This window comes from Xenopus tropicalis, chromosome 10 (assembly GCF_000004195.4).
Source record: "Xenopus tropicalis strain Nigerian chromosome 10, UCB_Xtro_10.0, whole genome shotgun sequence".
Taxonomy (NCBI): Eukaryota; Metazoa; Chordata; class Amphibia; order Anura; family Pipidae; genus Xenopus; species Xenopus tropicalis.
Genome location: NC_030686.2, coordinates 51353424 through 51377405, shown reverse-complemented (window position 1 = coordinate 51377405; position 23982 = coordinate 51353424). Strand labels below are relative to the sequence as shown.

General features: G+C 61.5%; 1 protein-coding gene and 1 non-coding gene across 2 annotated transcripts; both read left to right on the top strand.

The window, feature by feature from the left end:
- The first annotated feature begins 4525 nt into the window (after nt 1–4525).
- Nucleotides 4526–4598, top strand: trnar-ccg. Its single transcript has one exon. It is a non-coding gene; the product is annotated as a tRNA-Arg (tRNA).
- A 2097-nt stretch (nt 4599–6695) lies between these two features.
- On the top strand, nt 6696–23752 carry c10h17orf58 (chromosome 10 C17orf58 homolog). Its single transcript, XM_031894253.1, has 5 exons — nt 6696–6969; nt 10784–11242; nt 12426–12506; nt 15119–15310; nt 23106–23752. The coding sequence occupies exons 1-5, from the start codon at nt 6903–6905 to the stop codon at nt 23291–23293; spliced, it is 987 nt and encodes a 328-aa protein (XP_031750113.1). The 5' UTR covers nt 6696–6902; the 3' UTR covers nt 23294–23752.
- The last annotated feature ends 230 nt before the right edge of the window (nt 23753–23982 follow it).

Here is a 23982-nt window from a genome sequence, read left to right as displayed (position 1 = left end):
GCCTATAATCCCCTCTAATGTACTTGTACAGAGTAATCATGTCCCCTCGCAAGCGCCTCTTTTCCAGAGAAAACAACCCCAACCCTGACAGTCTCACCTCATAGTTTAACCCTTCCATCCCCTTAACCAGTTTAGTTGCACGTCTCTGCACTCTCTCCAGCTCATTAATATCCTTCTTAAGGACTGGAGCCCAAAACTGCCCCCCATACTCACTGTATCTGCCCCCCATACTTACTGTTACTGCCCCCCATACTCACTGTTACTGCCCCCCATACTTACTGTTACTGCCCCCCATACTCACTGTATCTGCCCCCCATACTTACTGTTACTGCCCCCCATACTCACTGTATCTGCCCCCCATACTTACTGTTACTGCCCCCCATACTCACTGTTACTGCCCCCCATACTCACTGTCACTGCCCCCTATACTCACTGTCACTGCCCCCCATACTCACTGTTACTGCCCCCCATACTCACTGTTACTGCCCTCCCCCATACTTACTGTTACTGCCCCCCCATACTCACTGTTACTGCCCCCCCATACTTACTGTTTCTGCCCCCCATACTCACTGTTACTGGCCCCCCCCATACTTACTGTTACTGCCCCCCCATACTCACTGTTACTGCCCCCCCATACTCACTGTTACTGCCCCCCCATACTCACTGTTACTGCCCCCCCATACTCACTGTTACTGCCCCCCCATACTCACTGTTACTGCCCCCCCATACTCACTGTCACTGCCCCCCATACTCACTGTTACTGCCCCCCCATACTCACTGTTACTGCCCCCCCATACTCACTGTTACTGCCCCCCCATACTCACTGTTACTGCCCCCCATACTCACTGTTACTGCCCCCCATACTCACTGTTACTGCCCCCCATACTCCCTGTTACTGCCCCCCATACTCACTGTTACTGCCCCCCATACTCACTGTTACTGCCCCCCCATACTTACTGTTTCTGCCCCCCCATACTCACTGTTTACTGCCCCCCCCATACTTACTGTTACTGCCCCCCCATACTCACTGTTACTGCCCCCCCATACTCACTGTTACTGCCCCCCCATACTTACTGTTACTGCCCCCCCATACTTACTGTTACTGCCCCCCCATACTCACTGTTACTGCCCCCCATACTCACTGTTACTGCCCCCCCCATACTCACTGTTACTGCCCCCCCCATACTCACTGTTACTGCCCCCCCATACTCACTGTTACTGCCCCCCCATACTTACTGTTACTGCCCCCCATACTCACTGTTACTGCCCCCCCATACTCACTGTTACTGCCCCCCCATACTCACTGTTACTGCCCCCCCCATACTCACTGTTACTGCCCCCCCATACTCACTGTTACTGCCCCCCATACTCACTGTTACTGCCCCCATACTCAAGGTGAGGCCTTACCAGGGACCTATAAAGGGGCAAAATTATGTTCTCATCCCTTGAGTCAATGCCCTGTTTATACAAGACAGCACTTTATTTGCTTTAGTAGCCACAGAATGACACTGCCTGGAATTAGACAACTTGCTATCAACAAAAACCCCCAGATCCTTCCCCATTAAGGATCCCCCCAACACACTCCCATTCAGTAGATAGTTTGCGTTTATATTATTTCTACCAAAGGGCAGAACTTTGCACTTATCAACATTGAACCTCATTTCCCAGTTTGCTGCCCAGTTTCCCAGTCAAATCTCTCTGCAAAGCGGCACATCCTGCATGGAACTTATAGTTTTGCCCAATTTAGTATCAATAGAAACAGTACTGTCTATGCCCCCCCCAGGGCATTAATAAACAAGTTAAAAAGCAAAGGCCCAAGGACTGACCCCTGCGGTACCCACTAACCACACTGGCCCAAGGACTGACCCCTGCGGTACCCACTAACCACACTGGCCCAAGGACTGACCCCTGCGGTACTCCACTAACCACACTGGCCCAATTAGAAACTGTTCCATTTCCCCCCACTCTGTGTACTCTATCCTTCAGCCAGTTCTCTATCCAATTACAAATATTATGTTCTAGGCCAATATTCCTTAATTTGATCATTAACCCTCTGTGAGGTACTGTATCAAACGCTTTAGCAAAGTCCAAGTAGATCCCATCCACTGCCATTCCAGCATCAAGGTTCCTACTCACCTCCTCATAAAGGCGACTAAATTAGTCTGGCAAGATCTGTTACCCATAAAACCATGTGGCACAAACTAATAGTATTGTGAACTGCAATGTATTCAACTATCCTATCCCTTATTACCCCTTCCAGAAGGGGTTCAAGTCTGTTTTGAATTCCCCCCCGAGTGACCCACGCGTCATTAGCTAAATTACTAGCACTGGGTATATTAAAAGGGAAGCCTTCATGTAACATATAATGAAGGGTGAGGCATGCTGGGAGCTGTAGTCCAGCAACATCAGGGCTGTATTCTTAAAGCAAGCCCCCCACATAGCAGGGAGCGGGGATCCAACGGCCCAGGGGTCAGTGCCCCCCACATAGCAGGGAGCGGGGATCCAACGGCCCAGGGGTCAGTGCCCCCCACATAGCAGGGAGCGGGGATCCAACGGCCCAGGGGTCAGTGCCCCCCACATAGCAGGGAGCAGGGATCCAACGGCCCAGGGGTCAGTGCCCCCCACATAGCAGGGAGCGGGGATCCAATGGCCCAGGGGTCAGTGCCCCCCACATAGCAGGGAGCGGGGATCCAACAGCCCAGGGGTCAGTGCCCCCCACATAGCAGGGAGCAGGGATCCAACGGCCCAAGGGTCAGTGCCCCCCATATAGCAGGGAGCGGGGATCCAACGGCCCAGGGGTCAGTGCCCCCCATATAGCAGGGAGCGGGGATCCAACGGCCCAGGGGTCAGTGCCCCCCACATAGCAGGGAGCGGGGATCCAACGGCCCAGGGGTCAGTGCCCCCCACATAGCAGGGAGCGGGGATCCAACGGCCCAGGGGTCAGTGCCCCCCACATAGCAGGGAGCGGGGATCCAACGGCCCAGGGGTCAGTGCCCCCCACATAGCAGGGAGCGGGGATCCAACGGCCCAAGGGTCAGTGCCCCCCATATAGCAGGGAGCGGGGATCCAACGGCCCAGGGGTCAGTGCCCCCCATATAGCAGGGAGCGGGGATCCAACGGCCCAGGGGTCAGTGCCCCCCACATAGCAGGGAGCGGGGATCCAACGGCCCAGGGGTCAGTGCCCCCCATATAGCAGGGAGCGGGGATCCAACGGCCCAGGGGTCAGTGCCCCCCACATAGCAGGGAGCGGGGATCCAACGGCCCAGGGGTCAGTGCCCCCCACATAGCAGGGAGCGGGGATCCAACGGCCCAAGGGTCAGTGCCCCCCATATAGCAGGGAGCGGGGATCCAACGGCCCAGGGGTCAGTGCCCCCCATATAGCAGGGAGCGGGGATCCAACGGCCCAGGGGTCAGTGCCCCCCATATAGCAGGGAGCGGGGATCCAACGGCCCAGGGGTCAGTGCCCCCCATATAGCAGGGAGCGGGGATCCAACGGCCCAGGGGTCAGTGCCCCCCATATAGCAGGGAGCGGGGATCCAACGGCCCAGGGGTCAGTGCCCCCCACATAGCAGGGAGCGGGGATCCAACGGCCCAGGGGTCAGTGCCCCCCACATAGCAGGGAGCGGGGATCCAACGGCCCAGGGGTCAGTGCCCCCCATATAGCAGGGAGCGGGGATCCAACGGCCCAGGGGTCAGTGCCCCCACATAGCAGGGAGCGGGGATCCAACGGCCCAGGGGTCAGTGCCCCCCATATAGCAGGGAGCGGGGATCCAACGGCCCAGGGGTCAGTGCCCCCCATATAGCAGGGAGCGGGGATCCAACGGCCCAGGGGTCAGTGCCCCCCATATAGCAGGGAGCGGGGATCCAACGGCCCAGGGGTCAGTGCCCCCCACATAGCAGGGAGCGGGGATCCAACGGCCCAGGGGTCAGTGCCCCCCACATAGCAGGGAGCGGGGATCCAACGGCCCAGGGGTCAGTGCCCCCCATATAGCAGGGAGCGGGGATCCAACGGCCCAGGGGTCAGTGCCCCCCACATAGCAGGGAGCGGGGATCCAACGGCCCAGGGGTCAGTGCCCCCCACATAGCAGGGAGCGGGGATCCAACGGCCCAGGGGTCAGTGCCCCCCATATAGCAGGGAGCGGGGATCCAACGGCCCAGGGGTCAGTGCCCCCCACATAGCAGGGAGCGGGGATCCAACGGCCCAGGGGTCAGTGCCCCCCATATAGCAGGGAGCGGGGATCCAATTGACAACCATGATTAGTGGGGTACCACATTGCAAGAAGTGGGGGGAACTATAAGCCCAGGTTTAGACTTTAGCGGACACAATGATGCGCATTGCAGTGACAGGAAGTAGTTAAAAGCCTAGGAACATGCGGCTGCGCGGTGCGTTCCAAGGTGCGTTCCAAACCCCATTCTGCCAACGCCCCCTTCTCTGAGGCAGAAGTGACGCAATAGGCGTGTGGGCGGGGCTAGAGGAGGTGGAGTCAAGAAGAAGAAGCGCTGCTGAAGCTGCCAGACATGCGCTGACCCAGTGGCCTAATGGATAAGGCATCAGCCTCCGGAGCTGGGGATTGTGGGTTCGAGTCCCATCTGGGTCGCACGGATACCTGTTTTGTGCCAAATACACCTGCGCCTCACATTCATCTCTTCTCTTATGGGAAATGGGACCTGGACCCCGGGGGCTGCGGGGGCTGCGGGGGCTGCTGGGGCCGGGGGGGGGCCGGGGGGGGGCTTGGGCGGTAGCGGGGCCGGGGCAGTGCCCGTATCTGTGCCACTAAAACCCGAATCTCGGCGCCTCCTACACACAGACACCGCTTTACTGGCCTCCTGCCCCCCCCCCCCCCCCATGGAATCGCTGCTCTCCTTGTGCCCAAAGCCAGTTTCTGTTGCAGTTGCGCTTTGTGGGCGCTGGGTGTCAGTATTTGACCAATTTATACATTGTGCCATTCATAGTATATATTGTAGTAACCTATTGTGACCACTGGGTGTCAGTATTTGATGGGTAAGTGAATCCAATCTCCCCCCAGTACTTACCCAGGTACAGAGCTCTGATTCTTTGTACTTCCTGCTCCTGGGCTGCTCTCTTTCCCATGGTCAGACAGGAACCTCCCCCTGGGTAAGTGAATCCAATCTCCCCCCAGTACTTACCCAGGTACAGAGCTCTGATTCACTGTACTTCCTGCTCCTGGGCTGCTCTCTTTCCCATGGTCAGGCAGGAACCTCCCCCTGGGTAAGTGAATCCAATCTCCCCCCAGTACTTACCCAGGTACAGAGCTCTGATTCTCTGTACTTCCTGCTCCTGGGCTGCTCTCTTTCCCATGGTCAGGCAGGAACCCCCCCCCCCGGGTAAGTGAATCCAATCTCCCCCCAGTACTTACCCAGGTACAGAGCTCTGATTCTCTGTACTTCCTGCTCCTGGGCTGCTCTCTTCCCATGGTCAGGCAGGAACCTCCCCTGGGTAAGTGAATCCAATCTCCCCCAGTACTTACCCAGGTACAGAGCTCTGATTCTCTGTACTACCTGCTCCTGGGCTGCTCTCTTTCCCATGGTCAGGCAGGAACCCCCCCCCTGGGTAAGTGAATCCAATCTCCCCCCAGTACTTACCCAGGTACAGAGCTCTGATTCTCTGTACTTCCTGCTCCTGGGCTGCTCTCTTTCCCATGGTCAGGCAGGAACCTCCCCTGGGTAAGTGAATCCAATCTCCCCCAGTACTTACCCAGGTACAGAGCTCTGATTCTCTGTACTACCTGCTCCTGGGCTGCTCTCTTTCCCATGGTCAGGCAGGAACCCCCCCCCCCTGGGTAAGTGAATCCAATCTCCCCCCAGTACTTACCCAGGTACAGAGCTCTGATTCTCTGTACTTCCTGCTCCTGGGCTGCTCTCTTTCCCATGGTCAGACAGGAACCCCCCCTGGGTAAGTGAATCCAATCTCCCCCCAGTACTTACCCAGGTACAGAGCTCTGATTCTCTGTACTTCCTGCCCCTGGGCTGCTCTCTTTCCCATGGTCAGGCAGGAACCCCCCCTGGGTAAGTGAATCCAATCTCCCCCCAGTACTTACCCAGGTACAGAGCTCTGATTCTCTGTACTTCCTGCCCCTGGGCTGCTCTCTTTCCCATGGTCAGGCAGGAACCCCCCCCCCTGGGTAAGTGAATCCAATCTCCCCCCAGTACTTACCCAGGTACAGAGCTCTGATTCTCTGTACTACCTGCTCCTGGGCTGCTCTCTTTCCCATGGTCAGGCAGGAACCCCCCCCCCTGGGTAAGTGAATCCAATCTCCCCCCAATACTTACCCAGGTACAGAGCTCTGATTCTCTGTACTTCCTTCTCCTGGGCTGCTCTCTTTCCCATGGTCAGGCAGGAACCTCCCCCTGGGTAAGTGAATCCAATCTCCCCCCAGTACTTACCCAGGTACAGAGCTCTGATTCTCTGTACTTCCTGCTCCTGGGCTGCTCTCTTTCCCATGGTCAGGCAGGAACCTCCCCCCGGGTAAGTGAATCCAATCTCCCCCCAGTACTTACCCAGGTACAGAGCTCTGATTCTCTGTACTTCCTGCTCCTGGGCTGCTCTCTTTCCCATGGTCAGGCAGGAACCCCCCCCCCTGGGTAAGTGAATCCAATCTCCCCCCCCCCCACAGCGGGGCAACTGAATGCTTATGGGCTGAAGGGCCCCTCCTATCTCTTTCCACTGGGCCCCAGTGCCATCCCCTTGCCACCAGGGGTAATATTTAGCACCAATCAGAAAGGAGATACTGGGGGTGAGAATCGGAGGGGCAGTGGGGAGCAGGAGCTGAGTGAGACTTTGCCCCCCGCAGGCAGACAGTCAGGCTATTAGGGAAGGGGCTGCCCCCTCATTACATGAGGGGAGGGGAGAGCAGCGTCGGTGTCAGTCCCCCCCGGGCACCATGATCCCAGCACTGACTCTGCTCTCCCTCTGTGCCACCTGTGCCCCCCCTGCTGCTGGGATGCCAGGTAAGTGGGTGGGGCATCTGATCCATGGGGGGGAGACACAGCTCATTGGATCCAGGTTTTGGGGGGCTAAATATCTGCTTGGATCCCGTTCTCTGCAAATAGCAATCTCCTGGGGGGCAACTCTCAGGGCAGGGGGGTCTCTCCCCCCAGGGGACCCAGATTGCCCCCAGATTCCACCTGTATCTTTGTTAAAGGGATCAAAAGGGACACCAGTCTGGGCGTATTCAGCTAAAGGGGATGCTGGGAACTGTAGTTCAGCAACATGGGGGAGGGGCTTTCCAATGTTATTTTGCAATTTCCGATTTTCAGTTCCCAGAAGTGTTTGTGTCTCCGTCATGGGGGGCGCACGGGGCCGGGTGGGGGGAGCACGGGGCCGGGTGGGGGGCAGCACGGGGCCGGGTGGGGGGGAGCACGGGGCCGGGTGGGGGGCAGCACGGGGCCGGGTGGGGGGGAGCACGGGGCTGGGTGGGGGGCGCACGGGGCTGAGTGGGGGGGCGCACGGGGCTGGGTGGGGGGCGCACGGGGCTGGGTGGGGGGCGCACGGGGCTGAGTGGGGGGGCGCACGGGGCTGGGCGGGGGGCGCACGGGGCTGGGCGGGGGGAGCACGGGGCCGGGTGGGGGGCAGCACGGGGCCGGGTGGGGGGCAGCACGGGGCCGGGTGGGGGGGAGCACGGGGCCGGGTGGGGGGCGCACGGGGCCGGGTGGGGGGGAGCACGGGGCCGGGTGGGGGGCAGCACGGGGCCGGGTGGGGGCAGCACGGGGCCGGGTGGGGGGCGCACGGGGCCGGGTGGGGGGGAGCACGGGGCCGGGTGGGGGGCACATAAGAGGCAGCTAAGCCAATAAATCAGTAGATTGTAAATCTGACAAATAGGGGCCCAAAATAGACTGTAAATTGTTTGGCAAATGATTCCTGTTACCATGGCAACACGGCTGGTAGCCACAAGGGCAAGTTTTATGGCTTCTGCCATTAAGCAAATGCAATGAAGAGGCCTGGGCCATGGCACGTTTCCCTGCAGACTCACGCCTAGCAACAGGCAGCCTCTCTCGAATTAGTTTCTATTTAATGTGCTGTTCCGCTGGCTGGTGGGGAAGGAATTAGGCTCAGGACCACTCACTTCCTACTAGAACTGCCCGCCCCCCCCCAGGCTACTGCTCCTCATTGGTGCCCCATATATCCTTATATAACAGCCACTCCCAACGTCTTGCAGTGCCGGGGGCAGAGGGGCAGTGGAGGGGGCAGAGGGGCAGTGCCGGGGGCAGAGGGGCAGTGGAGGGGGCAGAGGGGCAGTGCCGGGGGCAGAGGGGCAGTGGAGGGGGCAGAGGGGCAGTGCCGGGGGCAGAGGGGCAGTGCCAGGGGGCAGAGGGGCAGTGCCAGGGGGCAGAGGGGCAGTGCCAGGGGGCAGAGGGGCAGTGCCGGGGGCAGAGGGGCAGTGGAGGGGGCAGAGGGGCAGTGCCAGGGGGCAGAGGGGCAGTGCCAGGGGCAGAGGGGCAGTGGAGGGGGCAGAGGGGCAGTGCCAGGGGGCAGAGGGGCAGTGCCAGGGGGCAGAGGGGCAGTGCCGGGGGCAGAGGGGCAGTGGAGGGGGCAGAGGGGCAGTGCCAGGGGGCAGAGGGGCAGTGCCAGGGGGCAGAGGGGCAGTGCCGGGGGCAGAGGGGCAGTGGAGGGGGCAGAGGGGCAGTGGAGGGGGCAGAGGGGCAGTGCCGGGGGCAGAGGGGCAGTGCCGGGGGCAGAGGGGCAGTGGAGGGGGCAGAGGGGCAGTGCCAGGGGGCAGAGGGGCAGTGCCAGGGGCAGAGGGGCAGTGGAGGGGGCAGAGGGGCAGTGCCAGGGGGCAGAGGGGCAGTGCCGGGGGCAGAGGGGCAGTGGAGGGGGCAGAGGGGCAGTGCCAGGGGGCAGAGGGGCAGTGCCAGGGGGCAGAGGGGCAGTGCCGGGGCAGAGGGGCAGTGGAGGGGGCAGAGGGGCAGTGCCAGGGGGCAGAGGGGCAGTGCCAGGGGGCAGAGGGGCAGTGCCGGGGGCAGAGGGGCAGTGGAGGGGGCAGAGGGGCAGTGCCGGGGGCAGAGGGGCAGTGCCGGGGGCAGAGGGGCAGTGGAGGGGGCAGAGGGGCAGTGCCAGGGGGCAGAGGGGCAGTGCCAGGGGGCAGTGCCGGGGGCAAAGTGGCAGTACTGGGGCAGAGGGGCAGTGCCGGGGGCAGAGGGGCAGTACCGGGGGCAAAGTGGCAGTACTGGGGCAGAGGGGCAGTACTGGGGGCAGAGGGGCAGTGCCAGGGGGCAGAGGGGCAGTGCCGGGGGCAGAGGGGCAGTGCCGGGGGCAGAGGGGCAGTGCCGGGGGCAGAGGGGCAGTGGAGGGGGCAGTACTGGGGGCAGAGGGGCAGTGCCAAGGGGCAGTGCCAGGGGGCAGTGCCGGGGGCAAAGTGGCAGTACTGGGGCAGAGGGGCAGTGCCGGGGGCAGAGGGGCAGTGCCGGGGGCAGAGGGGCAGTACTGGGGGCAAAGTGGCAGTACTGGGGCAGAGGGGCAGTGCCGGGGGCAGAGGGGCAGTGCCGGGGGCAGAGGGGCAGTACTGGGGGCAAAGTGGCAGTACTGGGGCAGAGGGGCAGTGCTGGGGGCAGAGGGGCAGTGCCGGGGGCAGAGGGGCAGTGCCGGGGGCGGAGGGGCAGTGCCGGGGGCGGAGGGGCAGTACCGGGGGCAGAGGGGCAGTGCCGGGGGCAGAGGGGCAGTGCCGGGGGCAGAGGGGCAGTGCCGGGGGCAAAGTGGCAGTACTGGGGCAGAGGGGCAGTGCCAGGGGGCAGAGGGGCAGTGCTGGGGGCAGAGGGGCAGTGCCGGGGGCAGAGCCAGGGGGCAGAGGGGCAGTGCCGGGGGCAGAGGGGCAGTGCCGGGGGCAGAGGGGCAGTACTGGGGGCAGAGGGGCAGTGCCGGGGGCAGAGGGGCAGTACTGGGGGCAGAGGGGCAGTGCCGGGGGCAGAGGGGCAGTGCCGGGGGCAGAGGGGCAGTGCCGGGGGCAGTGGGGCAGTGCCGGGGGCAGAGGGGCAGTGCCGGGGGCAGAGGGGCAGTACTGGGGGCAGAGGGGCTGAAGGTATTTCTCTGGTCGGTGTAAGTCCCGGCACAGACACAAACGCTCTTTATTACAGGCCCCTCCTCCTGTGTCTCAGCTCCGCCTCAATCTGTAACCAGGGGCAACCCCCAAACATGCCAGACCCCAGCACAAAGGCAGGCCCCAAAAATACCCCCCCTGCCAGGCATGAGGGGCAATACACAAAGCGGAGAGCACCTCGTTAACTCTTCCCCCGCTGTGCCACTGCTGCCCCCCCAGGGAATCACTGGGGTATAAAGGGCCCTTTCATGGCAGCGCCAACTGCCGGGCTTCCTGCTGAGAGGCTACAGGGGGCCGGGGGGGCCACACACATATTGGGCTGTTCCAGTGGTTCTGCCCCAGGCCCAAATGACTGGATGCAGGAATACAGGCCATAGGGGCAAGGGCCACAAGAGCCAATGCCACACTTGCCCCAACAGGATTTTCAAACCTGCCCAATTGGCATCTGGATGATATTGGTGGGTGGGGCCCCATACAGGGGCAAATAACCTGCCCCCCGTGTGTGCCCAGCAGGAATGTGATGTGGGTGGGGCCCCATGGGACAGCACTAGGTCTTGCCCTCCAATGAGGTTTGGGGCAATAGATGGGAGGGGGGCTACGGGGTAACAGAACTGCATGGCAGCGATTTCCTGCGGGGGGGGCATCAGGTAGTGTTTGACTCCCCTGGGCAGGTAATGGGGGGCACTTCCCAGAGACCCCCTAAAAGTCTCTGCTTCTCTTTTTAAACATAGTTGTTGTGGCGCCAGCTGTCAGGCCCAAAGTGCCACCCCCCAGCACCCAAGGGCCCCCGGCTCAGCCCACACCGACCCAGATGGCTGAGAGCTTGGGCAGGGAGCCCCGGGGGGCCAAGGCAAGGGCCAAAGTCACCGTGGACAATAACACTGGGCCCAGAGAGAAGTTCCCAGCAGGGGCCCAACCAGAGGGGCAGAACTTCTATGGAAATGCTAAACTGCCCCAGGCCGGACCCCCCCACAGCGCCTACTCTCTGCTCCATCAGAAGAAAAGCTCTCTGGCTGCCCCCCAGGGGGGCAATCTCCAGGGCCACAAACGCAGCAAGAATAACGACCCAATGGAAAGTAACCGGCCCGGTACCAGACACCGAGAGGCTGGGAGCAATTTCACCAAAGCATCATGGGTAACCAACCGCCACCCTTCCAGTGTTCTCTCCCAACTGCCAGCCTGCAGAAAAGGTAACAGGGGGGCAGGGACTAGGCGGGGAGGTACGGGGGGCTATGGTACTGCGGGGGGGGGGTACGGGGGCTATGGTACTGCGGGGGGGTACGGGGGGCTATGGTACTGCGGGGGGTGTACGGGGGGCTATGGTACTGCGGGGGGTACGGGGGCTATGGTACTGCGGGGGGGGTACGGGGGGCTATGGTACTGCGGGGGGGGGGTACGGGGGGCTATGGTACTGCGGGGGGTGTACGGGGGCTATGGTACTGCGGGGGGGTACGGGGGCTATGGTAGTGCGGGGGGGGGGGTACGGGGGGCTATGGTACTGCGGGGGGGGGTATGGGGGGCTATGGTACTGCGGGGGGGTACGGGAGGCTATGGTACTGCGGGGGGGTACGGGGGGCTATGGTACTGCGGGGGGGTACGGGGGGCTATGGTACTGCGGGCGGGGGTACGGGGGCTATGGTACTGCGGGGGGTACGGGGGGCTATGGTACTGCGGGGGGGGGTACGGGGGGCTATGCTACTGCGGGGGGGTACGGGGGCTATGGTAGTGCGGGGGGGTACGGGGGGCTATGGTAGTGCGGGGGGGTACGGGGGGGCTATGGTAGTGCGGGGGGGGTACGGGGGGCTATGGTAGTGCGGGGGGGTACGGGGGGCTATGCTACTGCGGGGGGGGTACGGGGGGCTATGGTAGTGCGGGGGGGTACGGGGGGCTATGGTAGTGCGGGGGGGTACGGGGGGCTATGGTACTGCGGGGGGGTACGGGGGGCTATGGTACTGCGGGGGGGGGGGTACGGGGGGCTATGGTACTGCGGGGGGGGGTACGGGGGGCTATGGTACTGCGGGGGGTATGAACAAAGCAAGAGGAGAATGATCTTTCTCAGTGAGCCCCCAACAAAGCCCCCTAGTGAGCCCTTAAAGTGCCAGGCTCTGGGGGCACATAGCAGGGCAAGCTGGGGGGGGGGGGGCTGGTGCATCTGCCACAAAGCCCTAATTAAGAAACTCTCGTTACTATGAAGATGCAATTAGCAGTCTCTCTGTGCCAAGCAGCTGATTGGCTCTTCCAGAGCCCATTGGACAGAGTTGGGAGGGTTTCCAGCAGCCCCTTCTCATCTCCTACACAGGCCTGTTAGTGCCACTCTGCCCCCCCCCCCCTGCCCCCCCGCCCATTAACATGACCTCTATGTATCCCTATTAGGCTTTGGCAGCAGGGAGACGTGCACTGGCGAGTGCCCCCGGGACATGGGGGAGAGGGAGGCCTATTGCAACAGTGACTTTGGTGAGTATTTGCCTTCCTGCCCCCCCGGAATGTACTGGGGCCTCCCTGCACTAACCCCAGCACCCCCTATCCCCCCCCCCTCTCTAGGCACACACACATCATCAGTGCTAAGTAAGTACTGGGGGAGATTGGATTCACTTACCCAGGGGGAGGTTCCTGTCTGACCATGGGAAAGAGAGCAGCCCAGGAGCAGGAAGTACAGAGAATCAGAGCTCTGTACCTGGGTAAGTACTGGGGGGAGATTGGATTCACTTACCCAGGGGAGGTTCCTGTCTGACCATGGGAAAGAGAGCAGCCCAGGAGCAGGAAGTATAGAGAATCAGAGCTCTGTACCTGGGTAAGTACTGGGGGGAGATTGGATTCACTTACCCAGGGGGAGGTTCCTGCCTGACCATGGGAAAGAGAGCAGCCCAGGAGCAGGAAGTACAGAGAATCAGAGCTCTGTACCTGGGTAAGTACTGGGGGAGATTGGATTCACTTACCCAGGGGAGGTTCCTGTCTGACCATGGGAAAGAGAGCAGCCCAGGAGCAGGAAGTATAGAGAATCAGAGCTCTGTACCTGGGTAAGTACTGGGGGGAGATTGGATTCACTTACCCAGGGGGAGGTTCCTGCCTGACCATGGGAAAGAGAGCAGCCCAGGAGCAGGAAGTACAGAGAATCAGAGCTCTGTACCTGGGTAAGTACTGGGGGGAGAATGGATTCACTTACCCAGGGGGAGGTTCCTGCCTGACCATGGGAAAGAGAGCAGCCCAGGAGCAGGAAGTACAGAGAATCAGAGCTCTGTACCTGGGTAAGTACTGGGGGGAGATTGGATTCACTTACCCAGGGGGAGGTTCCTGCCTGACCATGGGAAAGAGAGCAGCCCAGGAGCAGGAAGTACAGAGAATCAGAGCTCTGTACCTGGGTAAGTACTGGGGGGAGATTGGATTCACTTACCCAGGGGGAGGTTCCTGCCTGACCATGGGAAAGAGAGCAGCCCAGGAGCAGGAAGTACAGAGAATCAGAGCTCTGTACCTGGGTAAGTACTGGGGGAGATTGGATTCACTTACCCAGGGGGAGGTTCCTGCCTGACCATGGGAAAGAGAGCAGCCCAGGAGCAGGAAGTACAGAGAATCAGAGCTCTGTACCTGGGTAAGTACTGGGGGGAGATTGGATTCACTTACCCAGGGGGAGGTTCCTGCCTGACCATGGGAAAGAGAGCAGCCCAGTAGCAGGAAGTACAGAGAATCAGAGCTCTGTACCTGGGTAAGTACTGGGGGGAGATTGGATTCACTTACCCAGGGGGGGGGGGTTCCTGCCTGACCATGGGAAAGAGAGCAGCCCAGGAGCAGGAAGTACAGAGAATCAGAGCTCTGTAGCTGGGTAAGTACTGGGGGGAGATTGGATTCACTTACCCGGGGGGGGGGGTTCCTGCCTGACCATGGGAAAGAGAGCAGCCCAGGGGCAGGAAGTACAGAGAATCAGAGCTCTGTACCTGGGTAAGTTACTGGGGGGAGATTGGATTCACTTACCCAGGGGGGGGTTCCTGCCTGACCATGGGAAAGAGAGCAGCCCAGGGGCAGGAAGTACAGAGAATCAGAGCTCTGTACCTGGGTAAGTACTGGGGGGAGATTGGATTCACTTACCCAGGGGGGGGTTCCTGCCTGACCATGGGAAAGAGAGCAGCCCAGGGGCAGGAAGTACAGAGAATCAGAGCTCTGTACCTGGGTAAGTACTGGGGGGATATTGGATTCACTTACCCAGGGGGAGGTTCCTGCCTGACCATGGGAAAGAGAGCAGCCCAGGAGCAGGAAGTACAGAGAATCAGAGCTCTGTACCTGGGTAAGTACTGGGGGGAGATTGGATTCACTTACCCAGGGGGAGGTTCCTGCCTGACCATGGGAAAGAGAGCAGCCCAGGGGCAGGAAGTACAGAGAATCAGAGCTCTGTACCTGGGTAAGTACTGGGGGGAGATTGGATTCACTTACCCAGGGGGGGGTTCCTGCCTGACCATGGGAAAGAGAGCAGCCCAGGAGCAGGAAGTACAGAGAATCAGAGCTCTGTACCTGGGTAAGTACTGGGGGAGATTGGATTCACTTACCCAGGGGGAGGTTCCTGTCTGACCATGGGAAAGAGAGCAGCCCAGGAGCAGGAAGTACAGAGAATCAGAGCTCTGTACCTGGGTAAGTACTGGGGGGAGATTGGATTCACTTACCCAGGGGGAGGTTCCTGCCTGACCATGGGAAAGAGAGCAGCCCAGGAGCAGGAAGTACAGAGAATCAGAGCTCTGTACCTGGGTAAGTACTGGGGGAGATTGGATTCACTTACCCGGGGGGGGGGGGGGTTCCTGCCTCATTGGGTGCCACTCCCCAAATCAGCGTCTCCTACAATGGAGCACCATCACCTCCCCTACCTGTCACTGTTGGGGTCCCTCAAGGCTCTGGGCCCCTTATTATGCTCTCTATACTCCTCCATGTTCCCAATCCTGGCCCCGCCCCACAGCTCTAAACCCTGCCCCTTCCTGCCTCTCTTTACCTGGAGGTGTCATTGCTCCCTGACATTAACCCTGTGTATGCCAGAAATCCCTTCCCCACCCCGGGCCTCACACGTGTAACTATTTCATGCCCAACAGCGGTGAATGGCATAGTGCAGGATATGGAAAGTGTGGGCAAGGGCAGCCGCCTGGTGACCCTGTTGGTTGGCAGAGACGGGCTCTACAAAATCAACCGCCTCTATATCCGCCCCGACGGCGTCTTCTTCCGAGTGAAGATCCTGCTGGCGAACACCTCATCCTGCCCCAAGCCGTGCCCGGAGCTCAAGCCAGGTAGGTGGGGGGCATCTATATTCCAATGCATTCTGCCCCTGGGGCTTACCGAGCTACCCCCCCCAGTATGGGGCACCTAATGGCGCCTCTCTGCCCCCGGGGCTTACCGAGCTACCCCCCCCAGTATGGGGCACCTAATGGCGCCTCTCTGCCCCCGGGGCTTACCGAGCTACCCCCACCAGTATGGGGCACCTAATGGCGTCTCACTGCCCCCGGGGCTTACCGAGCTACCCCCCCCAGTATGGGGCACCTAATGGCGCCTCTCTGCCCCCGGGGCTTACCGAGCTACCCCCACCAGTATGGGGCACCTAATGGCGTCTCACTGCCCCCGGGGCTTACCGAGCTTACCCCCCCAGTATGGGGCACCTAATGGCGCCTCTCTGCCCCCGGGGCTTACCGAGCTACCCCCCCCAGTATGGGGCACCTAATGGCGCCTCTCTGCCCCCGGGGCTTACCGAGCTACCCCCACCAGTATGGGGCACCTAATGGCGTCTCACTGCCCCCGGGGCTTACCGAGCTACCCCCCCCAGTATGGGGCACCTAATGGCGCCTCTCTGCCCCCGGGGCTTACCGAGCTACCCCCCCAGTATGGGGCACCTAATGGCATCTCACTGCCCCCGGGGCTTACCGAGCTACCCCCAGTATGGGGCACCTAATGGCGTCTCACTGCCCCCGGGGCTTACCGAGCTACCCCAGTATGGGGCACCTAATGGCGTCTCACTGCCCCGGGGCTTACCGAGCTACCCCCAGTATGGGGCACCTAATGGCGCCTCTCTGCCCCGGGGCTTACCGAGCTACCCCCAGTATGGGGCACCTAATGGCGTCTCTCTGCCCCCGGGGCTTACCGAGCTACCCCCCCAGTATGGGGCACCTAATGGCGTCTCTCTGCCCCGGGGCTTACCGAGCTACCCCCCCAGTATGGGGGCACCTAATGGCGCCTCTCTGCCCCCGGGCTTACCGAGCTACCCCCAGTATGGGGCACCTAATGGCGCCTCTCTGCCCCCAGGGCTTACCGAGCTACCCCCAGTATGGGGCACCTAATGGCGTCTCTCTGCCCCCGGGGCTTACCGAGCTACCCCCAGTATGGGGCACCTAATGGCGTCTCTCTGCCCCGGGGCTTACCGAGCTACCCCCCCAGTATGGGGCACCTAATGGCGTCTCTCTGCCCCGGGGCTTACCGAGCTACCCCCCCAGTATGGGGCACCTAATGGCGCCTCTCTGCCCCTGCGGGCTTACCGAGCTACCCCCAGTATGGGGCACCTAATGGCGCCTCTCTGCCCCCAGGGCTTACCGAGCTACCCCCAGTATGGGGCACCTAATGGCGTCTCTCTGCCCCCGGGCTTACCGAGCTACCCCCAGTATGGGGCACCTAATGGCGTCTCTCTGCCCCCGGGGCTTACCGAGCTACCCCCCCAGTATGGGGCACCTAATGGCGTCTCTCTGCCCCCGGGGCTTACCGAGCTACCCCCCCAGTATGGGGCACCTAATGGCGCCTCTCTGCCCCCGGGGCTTACCGAGCTACCCCCCAGTATGGGGCACCTAATGGCGTCTCTCTGCCCCCGGGGCTTACCGAGCTACCCCCCCCCCAGTATGGGGCACCTAATGGCGCCTCTCTGCCCCCGGGGCTTACCGAGCTACCCCCAGTATGGGGCACCTAATGGCGTCTCTCTGCCCCCGGGGCTTACCGAGCTACCCCCAGTATGGGGCACCTAATGGCGCCTCTCTGCCCCCAGGGCTTACCGAGCTACCCCCAGTATGGGGCACCTAATGGCGTCTCTCTGCCCCCGGGGCTTACCGAGCTACCCCCAGTATGGGGCACCTAATGGCGTCTCTCTGCCCCCGGGGCTTACCGAGCTACCCCCCCAGTATGGGGCACCTAATGGCGTCTCTCTGCCCCCGGGGCTTACCGAGCTACCCCCCCAGTATGGGGCACCTAATGGCGCCTCTCTGCCCCCGGGGCTTACCGAGCTACCCCCCCAGTATGGGGCACCTAATGGCGTCTCTCTGCCCCCGGGGCTTACCGAGCTACCCCCCCCCAGTATGGGGCACCTAATGGCGCCTCTCTGCCCCCGGGGCTTACCGAGCTACCCCCACCAGTATGGGGCACCTAATGGCGTCTCACTGCCCCCGGGGCTTACCGAGCAACCCCCCCCAGTATGGGGCCACCTAATGGCGTCTCTCTGCCCCGGGCTTACCGAGCTACCCCCCCAGTATGGGGCACCTAATGGCGCCTCTCTGCCCCCGGGGCTTACCGAGCTACCCCCCCCAGTATGGGGCACCTAATGGCGCCTCTCTGCCCCGGGGCTTACCGAGCTACCCCCCAGTATGGGGTACCTAATGGCGCCTCTCTGCCCCCGGGCTTACCGAGCTACCCCCCAGTATGGGGCACCTAATGGCGTCTCTCTGCCCCCGGGGCTTACCGAGCTACCCCCAGTATGGGGCACCTAATGGCGTCTCTCTGCCCCCGGGGCTTACCGAGCTACCCCCCCAGTATGGGGCACCTAATGGCGCCTCTCTGCCCCGGGGCTTACCGAGCTACCCCCCCCAGTATGGGGCCACCTAATGGCGCCTCTCTGCCCCGGGGCTTACCGAGCTACCCCCAGTATGGGGCACCTAATGGCGTCTCTCTGCCCCGGGGCTTACCGAGCTACCCCCAGTATGGGGCACCTAATGGCGCCTCTCTGCCCCCGGGGCTTACCGAGCTACCCCCCAGTATGGGGCACCTAATGGCGTCTCTCTGCCCCGGGGCTTACCGAGCTACCCCCAGTATGGGGCACCTAATGGCGCCTCTCTGCCCCCGGGGCTTACCGAGCTACCCCCCCCAGTATGGGGCACCTAATGGCGCCTCTCTGCCCCGGGGCTTACCGAGCTACCCCCCCAGTATGGGGCACCTAATGGCGCCTCTCTGCCCCCGGGGCTTACCGAGCTACCCCCAGTATGGGGCACCTAATGGCGTCTCTCTGCCCCCGGGGCTTACCGAGCTACCCCCAGTATGGGGCACCTAATGGCGTCTCTCTGCCCCCGGGGCTTACCGAGCTACCCCCCAGTATGCGGCAGCAAATGGCGCCTCTCTGCCCCCGGGGCTTACCGAGCTACCCCCAGTATGGGGCACCTAATGGCGCCTCTCTGCCCCCGGGGCTTACCAAGCTACCCCCAGTATGGGGCACCTAATGGCGCCTCTCTGCCCCGGGGCCTTACCGAGCTACCCCCCCAGTATGGGGCACCTAATGGCGCCTCTCTGCCCCGGGGCTTACCAAGCTACCCCCACAGTATGGGGCACCTAATGGCGCCTCTCTGCCCCGGGGCTTACCGAGCTACCCCCAGTATGAGGCACCTAATGGCGTCTCTCTGCCCCCGGGGCTTACCGAGCTACCCCCCCAGTATGGGGCACCTAATGGCGTCTCTCTGCCCCTGGGGCTTACCGAGCTACCCCCCCAGTATGGGGCAGCAAATGGCGCCTCTCTGCCCCGGGGCTTACCGAGCTACCCCCCACAGTATGGGGCACCTAATGGCGCCTCTCTGCCCCGGGGCTTACCAAGCTACCCCCACAGTATGGGGCACCTAATGGCGTCTCTCTGCCCCCGGGGCTTACCGAGCTACCCCCCCAGTATGGGGCACCTAATGGCGTCTCTCTGCCCCCGGGGCTTACCGAGCTACCCCCCCCAGTATGGGGCACCTAATGGCGTCTCTCTTCCCCCAGGGCTTACCGAGCTACCCCCCCCAGTATGGGGCACCTAATGGCGCCTCTCTGCCCCGGGGCTACCAAGCTACCCCCAGTATGGGGCACCTAATGGCGCCTCTCTGCCCCGGGGCTTACCGAGCTACCCCCAGTATGGGGCACCTAATGGCGTCTCTCTGCCCCGGGGCTTACCGAGCTACCCCCCCCAGTATGGGGCACCTAATGGCGTCTCTCTGCCCCGGGGCTTACCGAGCTACCCCCAGCATGGGGCACCTAATGGCGCCTCTCTGCCCCGGGGCTTACCGAGCTACCCCCCCAGTATGGGGCACCTAATGGCGCCTCTCTGCCCCGGGGGCTTACCGAGCTACCCCCCCAGTATGGGGCACCTAATGGCGCCTCTCTGCCCCGGGGCTTACCGAGCTACCCCCAGTATGGGGCACCTAATGGCGTCTCTCTGCCCCGGGGCTTACCGAGCTACCCCCCCCAGTATGGGGCACCTAATGGCGTCTCTCTGCCCCCGGGGCTTACCGAGCTACCCCCCCAGTATGGGGCACCTAATGGCGCCTCTCTGCCCCCGGGGCTTACCGAGCTACCCCCCCCAGTATGGGGCACCTAATGGCGCCTCTCTGCCCCGGGGCTTACCGAGCTACCCCCAGTATGGGGCACCTAATGGCGCCTCTCTGCCCCCGGGGCTTACCGAGCTACCCCCAGTATGGGGCACCTAATGGCGTCTCTCTGCCCCCGGGGCTTACCGAGCTACCCCCAGTATGGGGCACCTAATGGCGTCTCTCTGCCCCCGGGGCTTACCGAGCTACCCCCCCAGTATGGGGCACCTAATGGCGCCTCTCTGCCCCGGGGCTTACCGAGCTACCCCCCCAGTATGGGGCACCTAATGGCGCCTCTCTGCCCCCGGGGCTTACCGAGCTACCCCCCCCAGTATGGGGCACCTAATGGCGCCTCTCTGCCCCCGGGGCTTACCGAGCTACCCCCAGTATGGGGCACCTAATGGCGTCTCTCTGCCCCGGGGCTTACCGAGCTACCCCCAGTATGGGGCACCTAATGGCGCCTCTCTGCCCCCGGGGCTTACCGAGCTACCCCCAGTATGGGGCACCTAATGGCGTCTCTCTGCCCCGGGGCTTACCGAGCTACCCCCAGTATGGGGCACCTAATGGCGCCTCTCTGCCCCCGGGGCTTACCGAGCTACCCCCCCCAGTATGGGGCACCTAATGGCGCCTCTCTGCCCCGGGGCTTACCGAGCTACCCCCCCCCAGTATGGGGCACCTAATGGCGCCTCTCTGCCCCCGGGGCTTACCGAGCTACCCCCAGTATGGGGCACCTAATGGCGTCTCTCTGCCCCCGGGGCTTACCGAGCTACCCCCAGTATGGGGCACCTAATGGCGTCTCTCTGCCCCCGGGGCTTACCAAGCTACCCCCAGTATGGGGCACCTAATGGCGCCTCTCTGCCCCGGGGCTTACCAAGCTACCCCCCCAGTATGCGGCAGCAAATGGCGCCTCTCTGCCCCCGGGGCTTACCGAGCTACCCCCAGTATGGGGCACCTAATGGCGCCTCTCTGCCCCCGGGGCTTACCAAGCTACCCCCAGTATGGGGCACCTAATGGCGCCTCTCTGCCCCGGGGCTTACCGAGCTACCCCCCCAGTATGGGGCACCTAATGGCGCCTCTCTGCCCCGGGGCTTACCAAGCTACCCCCACAGTATGGGGCACCTAATGGCGCCTCTCTGCCCCGGGGCTTACCGAGCTACCCCCAGTATGAGGCACCTAATGGCGTCTCTCTGCCCCCGGGGCTTACCGAGCTACCCCCCCAGTATGGGGCACCTAATGGCGTCTCTCTGCCCCCGGGGCTTACCGAGCTACCCCCCCAGTATGGGGCAGCAAATGGCGCCTCTCTGCCCCGGGGCTTACCAAGCTACCCCCCACAGTATGGGGCACCTAATGGCGCCTCTCTGCCCCGGGGCTTACCAAGCTACCCCCACAGTATGGGGCACCTAATGGCGTCTCTCTGCCCCCGGGGCTTACCGAGCTACCCCCAGTATGAGGCACCTAATGGCGTCTCTCTGCCCCGGGGCTTACCAAGCTACCCCCCCAGTATGGGGCACCTAATGGCGTCTCTCTGCCCCCGGGGCTTACCGAGCTACACCCCCAGTATGGGGCACCTAATGGCGTCTCTCTGCCCCCGGGGCTTACCGAGCTACCCCCCCCAGTATGGGGCACCTAATGGCGTCTCTCTTCCCCCAGGGCTTACCGAGCTACCCCCCCAGTATGGGGCACCTAATGGCGCCTCTCTGCCCCGGGGCTTACCAAGCTACCCCCAGTATGGGGCACCTAATGGCGTCTCTCTGCCCCGGGGCTTACCGAGCTACCCCCAGTATGGGGCACCTAATGGCGTCTCTCTGCCCCCGGGGCTTACCGAGCTACCCCCCCCAGTATGGGGCACCTAATGGCGTCTCTCTGCCCCGGGGCTTACCGAGCTACCCCCCCCAGTATGGGGCACCTAATGGCGCCTCTCTGCCCCGGGGCTTACCGAGCTACCCCCCCAGTATGGGGCACCTAATGGCGCCTCTCTGCCCCGGGGGCTTACCGAGCTACCCCCCCAGTATGGGGCACCTAATGGCACCTCTCTGCCCCGGGGCTTACCGAGCTACCCCCAGTATGGCGCACCAAATGGCACATAGGGATTCCCCTGTACTAAGCACAATTCAGCAGGAACAGCCCCCTAAGTTTGCTCATAGCCTGTACAGAGAGATACCATAAAACTATGGCACATAGGGATTCCCCTGTACTAAGCACAATTCAGCAGGAACAGCCCCCTAAGTTTGCTCATAGCCTGTACAGAGAGATACCATAAAACTATGGCACATAGGGATTCCCCTGTACTAAGCACAATTCAGCAGGAACAGCCCCCTAAGTTTGCCCATATCCTGTACAGAGAGATACCATAAAACTATGGCACATAGGGATTCCCCTGTACTAAGCACAATTCAGCAGGAACAGCCCCCTAAGTTTGCTCATAGCCTGTACAGAGAGATACCATAAAACTATGGCACATAGGGATTCCCCTGTACTAAGCCCAATTCAGCAGGAACAGCCCCCTAAGTTTGCCCATAGCCTGTACAGAGATACCATAAAACTATGGCACATAGGGATTCCCCTGTACTAAGCACAATTCAGCAGGAACAGCCCCCTAAGTTTGCTCATAGCCTGTACAGAGATACCATAAAACTATGGCACATAGGGACCCCCCTGTACTAAGCACAATTCAGCAGGAACAGCCCCCTAAGTTTGCCCATATCCTATACAGAGAGATACCATAAAACTATGGCACATAGGGATTCCCCTGTACTAAGCACAATTCAGCAGGAACAGCCCCCTAAGTTTGCTCATAGCCTGTACAGAGAGATACCATAAAACTATGGCACATAGGGATTCCCCTGTACTAAGCACAATTCAGCAGGAACAGCCCCCTAAGTTTGCCCATAGCCTGTACAGAGATACCATAAAACTATGGCACATAGGGATTCCCCTGTACTAAGCACAATTCAGCAGGAACAGCCCCCTAAGTTTGCTCATAGCCTGTACAGAGATACCATAAAACTATGGCACATAGGGACCCCCCTGTACTAAGCACAATTCAGCAGGAACAGCCCCCTAAGTTTGCTCATAGCCTGTACAGAGAGATACCATAAAACTATGGCACATAGGGATTCCCCTGTACTAAGCACAATTCAGCAGGAACAGCCCCCTAAGTTTGCTCATAGCCTGTACAGAGAGATACCATAAAACTATGGCACATAGGGATTCCCCTGTACTAAGCACAATTCAGCAGGAACATGTAGGCACAATCCCTCATAAGAAAACTGTGTAAGAGGGGGCAGGCTGACACCCAGAGGTGACCCAGGGACAGGGTGGCAGTATGGCAGTATTTATAAAGCCAGGGGGCCATTACATTAACCCTTTTGTCTAAGCTACATACTTACAACTGAATGATGCATTCTGGGTAGCGGGTGAAGGCAAGAGCAGGGGCTGTTGCTATGGGAATGGCCAGGTCTGGGCCGCTACTCAGAACATCAGTAATTCTCTCATGTTTCGCTCTGCACAGGGGTCAGATACATCCTTATGGGGCAGATTTACCAGAAGAGAATGACCCTCCCAGCGGCCATGCAGCACATTGTCGGGGGCCGCTTCGGGGCAGGCGATGGCATTATCAGGAGCAGCAGCTATGTGCAGAGATACAACCGTAGGAGGGGGCGCAACGTGCTGGCAGCTTCCCACTCCAAATGCACATGAATGGCAGAGGGCACGGAATGAGCCGGTCTCCCCTCTGCCTCACACAGTGGTATGTGCCAGTTACCCCAGGCCAACCTGCCAGCCATATAATAAAGGGGCAGGAGAAATACAGTTGGTACATCCCCCATCAGCCTAATGGTGCAGCCCATCTAGCCTGGCAAGCTGGCCAGGGCCGGCCCACTGTGATGCAGAGAGGGGTACATGCTCCCAGCTGATTGGCTGCTGTCAGACCTCAAGTTCTCATCACATTAACCCTTTAGCAAGGAAAGGGGTAAAAAAGCAGCAGAAAATATCTATGCAAGTCCCAAAAGGAAGGGTGGGTGACGCAGAGCAGCTATGGGGGGCTTCACTCCTGGGACTTACCCCTGCAGCCAATCATGGAAGCTCTGTAAATACATTTACTGCTACGTGGGAAATACTGCTTCACTTCTACAATAAAGTGGATTTGTAGCTGCTACTGTACAGTCTCAGTGTATGTTCTGCTTCCTGCAGCCCCCCGGCCTCTACTGCTCGTCCCGGCGGCAGCCCCCCGGCCTCTACTGCTCGTCCCGGCGGCAGCCCCCCGGCCTCTACTGCTCGTCCCGGCGGCAGCCCCCCGGCCTCTACTGCTCGTCCCGGCGGCAGCCCCCCGGCCTCTACTGCTCGTCCCGGCGGCAGCCCCCCGGCCTCTACTGCTCGTCCCGGCGGCA